General features: G+C 31.3%; 3 protein-coding genes across 19 annotated transcripts in view; 2 read left to right on the plus strand and 1 right to left on the minus strand.

Annotated features, from left to right (window-relative positions):
* The window catches only part of RhoGEF2 (Rho guanine nucleotide exchange factor 2), a 29774-nt gene extending 26870 nt beyond the window's left edge, over nt 1-2904 (plus strand). For 14 of the 15 annotated variants that reach the window (XM_076408577.1, XM_076408579.1, XM_076408584.1 and 11 more), the window contains 5 exons: nt 106-237; nt 577-764; nt 827-1030; nt 1085-1222; nt 1941-2904. In XM_076408577.1, the coding sequence (XP_076264692.1) occupies nt 106-237; nt 577-764; nt 827-1030; nt 1085-1222; nt 1941-1970 (692 nt within the window). In that variant the 3' untranslated portion in view covers nt 1971-2904. The remainder of the gene's footprint in view (nt 1-105; nt 238-576; nt 765-826; nt 1031-1084; nt 1223-1940) is intronic. The other variant, XM_076408583.1, reaches the window with a different exon arrangement.
* A 336-nt stretch (nt 2905-3240) lies between these two features.
* Nucleotides 3241-4408, minus strand: scu (hydroxysteroid 17-beta dehydrogenase 10). Of its 2 annotated transcripts, XM_076408603.1 has the most exons (4): nt 4220-4408; nt 3962-4129; nt 3745-3909; nt 3241-3694 (listed from the first exon to the last, which is right to left on the minus strand). In XM_076408603.1, exons 1-4 carry the CDS (start codon nt 4226-4228, stop codon nt 3269-3271), a joined length of 768 nt encoding a protein of 255 aa, XP_076264718.1. In that variant the 5' UTR covers nt 4229-4408; the 3' UTR covers nt 3241-3268. The 2 variants fall into 2 exon arrangements, with proteins under 2 accessions (XP_076264718.1, XP_076264717.1); XM_076408602.1 differs by lacking the exon at nt 4220-4408 and having other exon boundaries at nt 3962-4141.
* Nucleotides 4409-4410: 2 nt separating this feature from the next.
* LOC143198942 (uncharacterized) lies at nt 4411-5837 on the plus strand. 2 transcript variants are annotated; one of them, XM_076408599.1, is made up of 5 exons: nt 4411-4654; nt 4719-4971; nt 5027-5323; nt 5383-5550; nt 5605-5837. In XM_076408599.1, exons 1-5 carry the CDS (start codon nt 4553-4555, stop codon nt 5778-5780), a joined length of 996 nt encoding a protein of 331 aa, XP_076264714.1. In that variant the 5' UTR covers nt 4411-4552; the 3' UTR covers nt 5781-5837. The 2 variants fall into 2 exon arrangements, with proteins under 2 accessions (XP_076264714.1, XP_076264715.1); XM_076408600.1 differs by having other exon boundaries at nt 4411-4624.
* Nucleotides 5838-6117: the final 280 nt, after the last annotated feature.

Here is a 6117-nt window from a genome sequence, read left to right on the forward strand (position 1 = left end):
ATATATTTAAATGTTAAAAGTTTCTCGCTATATGACCGCTGCTGTACTTACATGGTGTGATAACTGAGAGCCCACAACACTTTTACTAATGGGATTTACTTTTAGATATGACCCCTGGTGGTGGTATTCAATTGACATCGAAAGTTACCGCGGAAGATTGGCCCTTGATCCAGCCGTCCCAGGTCAACATAGTAGTACCTCCGGTGCACACTGCAGAGTCCATGCTAACTCCTCTAGGTACGGTTGTGGTACAGCTTACGGGGGGTATAAAATATTCGCTGATTTGAACAAGTTAGAGCATAAAACGCACTAGCACTGAAAATAGTTTGCCACAGTTTTAAAAATACACAAATTTGCTTTCTAGAGGAAGATAGTGCAGGTATTAGGTGCTTGCATGTATTTCAATCAACAATACTTATTAGTAATGACCTTTTAAAATTAAAAATTATCAGAATATATTAAGCACCTAATAATATCAGCTTTGCAAAATTTGCATTTGAACAAGTTCAGAATATCTACGAACCACGCGGTTTATATATATTTATGGATCTTGTATTAATCACTTAACATTTACAGAGCAAATTCGAAGAAAAGACGCTTTAGTGAAGCAAGCACTTGCAGAAAAAGAAAACCTTGTGGCTGACCTCTTGTCGATACCCCGAGAACATTTCGAGCACATTGCTGATATGGCTGTTTCTGCCAGTGACGTGAATACGTCCGGCAACTCGGACATTACAGATCGGCTTCTTGCCAGTGTATTTCAGGTTTGTTTATATTTGAAATTGCTATTCAACACAATTATTATTTGAATATTTGTTTGGCGTAGGTAAATCTTCTGCAGAAGGCAATCAATGAGGCTTTCAATATAAGCGAAAGCGAGGTAGTCGCTGCCAAAGGAGGGAAACGTCCCGTCTGCTCTAGTCAGGAACCTCATTATTCCAACGAGGTTCGACCTGTTACTCCTAGCATCCCAGCCAGCCATGTTCGAGATATAGTCACCTCCCTTAGTGGCCAGCTTACAACCTTATTGGTGAGACTTCAACTTTCCATCGTACCGATCGTTTTAAACAGGATTTAATTGTAGAGCGATGTAAAATCTGTAGAGGAAGATAGAGATAGGCTGAGGAAGGAACTCCACAAAATGAAGGAAAAACTTCATGAAGAACACAACCTTCACAATTCAGTGCCATTTGACGATGCAGCTTCGGATGGAAGTGCTCAGGTAACTGTCTATAGATTACACCAAAAAAAGCAAGATAAGAAATAGGAATGGCTTGTTGTCTACATGCACATTTATTATAAAGTAATGGATATTTTACCTAACAATATTGCCCATAATATTATTTAAGTTTTATTTAATGAATTTCGTATGAATGTAATTACATTTATTAGTATTTTATGGTATTTTAGGATCATTAGTAGAGAGATTAAATTTGGGAAATTTAAATTTAATGGAGATCTGAAACTTCACTACAACACAACTCATAATAAAATTGAACATTATTGTTCTTTGTTGATATAGGCTATTTCTGCACTAAATAATTTGAAATACTAATATTTAAGTAAATTAAAATTCAATCTATGCATTTCCTTTCAATTTGGTTTTTTCGCAAGGCCTAAATGTTCGCGTTTGTCTGAATTCTTCTCGTGTGATTTCATATTTTTTATCTAAAAGCTTTTAATGTACCTTGCATACATACTCCAAACACTTAACATTACAAGTGTCAGTGGCTATACACTTTCTATGTATTTTTATCAAATGTGCATGGTTATACTTTGTCTTTTTTAATACCTACTATGGACAATACTAATATATATTTTAATTTAACATCGTAAATTCATCTAAGGGTCACTGTTATCATATACAATTCATACAACACACAACTTTTGTCGTAGTATAATATCATCTATATGTTAACTAGTAACTGTCTTTTTTACAGGAGGTATTCTGCGAGGCATCCAGCGAGTGATTCATGTAACTGTTTGCTGATGCAAGCAATGTATTGTAAAATATGTAAGAATGTAAAATTATTATTAATGGAAACTATTTTTATATGACCCAAGAGGCAAACTCAGAATTGTGATGTTGAATATTCAATTTTACTTTTAATTTAGCTGTTTGTTCTGTTAGTAGTTGGTGCAATAATCACGAAATAATGGTTTTAGTCGCCGGAGTGTTCCTTTGTAAACCCATATGTAGCTCAGGTATATTTGTACATGTTGTTGAATGATAAACATAAGAAGAATAAACATTAATTTCCTTAAAGCTTATCTTGGCCTAAATACGAACGCTCCGACTGCTATACCAGCTGTTGTTCATTAGTATATATGTGTATATAACGACAAAGACTTAGATGTCATGTTTTTGTTACAAGGAGAATAAAACAAAATGTTTATTTTTCTTATTTACGTTCCAGTGAAGCTTTTTATTGAAGAATTTTTTTTAATTAATCTTTTTCTGCCTCCGGTCTCTGTTCGTATCATATTATTGTATGTATAAATTTAAAAATAAACTTTATTTTTATTCTCCTGTTCTTATTCTATTATTTATAACAATTTACCTGAATATAGTATTGTATTTATTGTTATTACTGTGGCCTTTTTTAATTTAATGTATTTTATAAGGAAGAAATAACAAGCGACGGGATTACGACAGTACTAAACTTGGCGGTGCGAAATAAAGTGCCTTTACACCGCATCCACTAGCTTTTAATTATGAGCTTTATAAATATATGTGCATTTTAACAGAAAGAAAATCGCGGCATTTATGTAGGTTTTTAATTATGTTATTTTTTACCTTCATTAGCAGGTTGCTCCCTAATGAATCAAACAGCAGTTTCTTGTTATATTATGTATTTATAATAAAATAACACTATCATTAAATAATAAATTATTTAAAGTGTCGGACATTCGTTTTTTTAATTTCTATCTATATTATTTCATAAGGTGGGCTTGATAAAAAAAAATTTTTATATATTTATATAAAATTTGAAATGTAAATTTTGAAAATATAGACTTTTCCTGCTTTAGACTTCTTTATAATTTATGTATATTTTGGGATGGCCATAATATTATACCAACATATTAACCAATTTATTGAACATACAAGGTGCATAATGAAACAATAACGTGATGGAATGTTAAATTGGCACCTTATTGATTAATATCATTGATTGTGCAAAGTGGGCTTAAGGATGTTGAAGATGTATCAAGCCTATCAATATATTTAAAACAAGTCTAGACAGTCTACTGCTTTATTACAAAAACATTATTGCATACGAAGGGCGCCATCTAACCTAATTGTTTCACCGTTTAACATAGGATTTTCTATAATATGTTGCACAAGTTGACCAAACTCAGCTGGATCCCCAAGGCGAGATGGAAATGGAATTGATTTCTCCAAAAATGCTATCACCTTATCAGGAAGACTGGAAAGTAAAGGTGTCTTAAATATACCCGGTGCTATAGTAGCAACTCTAATTCCTTGACCAGCTAAATCTCTAGCTAAAGGTAAAGTCATGCTAACTATTGCACCTTTACTTGCAGCATAAGCAGCTTGTCCCATTTGTCCATCAAAAGCAGCTACGCTTGCTGTATTAACAATGACCCCCCTTTGACCATTTATATCAGGATCATTTTCACCAATTAATCCAACTCCTAGTCTTATAACATTAAATGTACCAATTGTATTCACCTAAAATCAAACTGTCTGTACTGCAAATTAAACAAGAACTATAATCTTACTTGAAGAACTTTTGAAAAGTCTTCTAATGCGTGTGGTGAATGTTTCTTGAAATTGTAAGTTTTAAACGCTACTGCAATTCCGGCACAGTTTACTATAAAATTTAACTTTCCAAATTTTTCTTTAACTAATGCAAGTGCATTTTGAATATCCACCTCATTTACAACCTTCAAACATAATACTATAAAAACTTATGTATACTTATTCAAAATAACCTACATTGACTGGAGCAAAAACCACTTTATCTTCTCCTATAGTTTTTGCCACTTCATTACCTTTGGAATTCGGAAGATCACAGAGTAAAACTTTAACACCACTTTGGACTAATTTGTCTACAGCTCCTCGGCCAAGACCTGAAGCACCACCGGTTACTAAAGCAACAGCACCCTGAAATAGCATATAAAATACTAATATACAAATGTCTGTTGTATATAAGTAATATTATTTTCAATTATAATGTGAATCTTAAAAATTAACCTTAATCATTTTTATTTCTATATAACCCAACTAACAACAAAATATATGTGGTGACAACAGTTAACAACTATTATATTGTTCTTGTTAAGTTATTTTTCAATTTATAACTAACAGAAATGTTTTTTAGTTACTAAATATCCTTCAAAAAACAACTGATTTATAAAGAAGATTAAAGGTTACGTCAAGTATGGTCAAGTATTTTGATAATAAGCTTCCAAAATAGATGTGTTTGTATTTATAAAATTTATTAAGTAATATTGATAATTTTCCCTAGGTTTTGATTGAAAACATATTTTTTATAAATATTCGTGTTTTTGTATTCTACCAACTAAAATGGCTCTTGTTGCTTATGATACAAATAGTGAAAGCGAAAACGAAATTAGTGATGAAGATATTAATTCAAAAGTAATTTTACATAAAAGCAAGGAAGATATTGTAATATATATTTAATTTCAAATTACATAACCGAAAGGAAACAAATAATTGAATTTTATTTAAGGTTTCAATTGATGAGACAGTTACCAATAAAAAGAGTACTCTGTTTTCAAAATTACCTTATAACACCAAATTGGTACAAGGTTCAAAAGATGATGTTAATGATGCTTTAGAGGATTTTATTCCAACAGTTAAGACCTTAAAAGAAACAAAAAAAGTGCAAATACCTATACCATCATTATCAGATTTCCATGATTTAGATGATGAACCTCAAAAGAAGAAAGTTAAGAAGTCACAGAAAGGAAGTGGATTACTAGGTATGTTTTATCTTTAAAAAATATATGCATTTGTAATTATATTTTTTCATATTAGGAATTTTACCACCAATAAAAACTACACCATGTTCTAATACAAGTTTTATTCCAAAATCAGTTGTCAATAGAAATATATCAATATCAAAAAATAAGGAACATAGAAAGAAGAAAAATAGCACCTCTATGCCAAAAAAAAAACATTTTGTTAGCGATAGTGATACAGATGATGAAGACATTAATTTGCCAGATACATTTGATGATGAAATGTGGACTAAAGTGTGTGGGCGACCAAAATCTAAAACTGTTACTACTGTTAGTAGTGAATCAGACAATTCTGTAAATACTGAATCAATTGGTAACAACTAATTCTAAGAATTTTTTTGAGATTTTCATCCACATTTATTTCATTTGTAGTTGATATAGCCCCAGATCCTGAAAAGCCTTATGATGGTTTAGACAATACAGCTTTCAAAGAGCTGGTTGGTAAAAGTAAAATGCCTGTTGGAAATATAAAATTGATAGACATAAATGAGGAGGAAATTTTGCCAGATAAAGATCTGTGGATGACTAAATCACTCACAGGTATTGTTATTTGTAATATTCATGGCATAAAATTTTTATATGAAATAATTACAGATCCAGAAATGGCCCCCAAACTTGAAATAGATAATCCAGTCGATCCAACTAGGAGGAAAAAGCATCACATCACATATTTAGCTCAACAAGCTAAGGCCAACGAACAAGAATTAAAAAGCGCTTGGGCTACAAGTAAAAACAACAGAATGATGAGTCGAGCGAAATACGGATTTTAGTTTTAAGTGTGTTAAAAATATTATGATGGTTTCTTTTACAATAAAAATCAAGTGTCACATATTTCTTATCATTTTGAAGACTTATCCTCGGTTTATATTGTGAAATTTAATAGTAGAACCTCATTTCAAAGGTCACCAAAACAAACGTCATGTTTTTCGGAATGGAAACAAATGGCTTGGTAAAACGCCAAAAAAGGTATATAAATAGCGTCTGGAAAATTTTATTAACGACATTTAGATTTCGGAGATAAACTACTTTGAGATTTTTTTATTAGCTCAATAATTAAACAATAATTTTTAAAGGCGTTTTTGAAGGTAAATAATAAATAAACTTTTT

The sequence above is a fragment of the Rhynchophorus ferrugineus genome, unplaced genomic scaffold (assembly GCF_030347505.1).
Source record: "Rhynchophorus ferrugineus isolate W39M unplaced genomic scaffold, kcgeb_rfMv2 rfM6, whole genome shotgun sequence".
Classification (NCBI taxonomy): Eukaryota; Metazoa; Arthropoda; class Insecta; order Coleoptera; family Curculionidae; genus Rhynchophorus; species Rhynchophorus ferrugineus.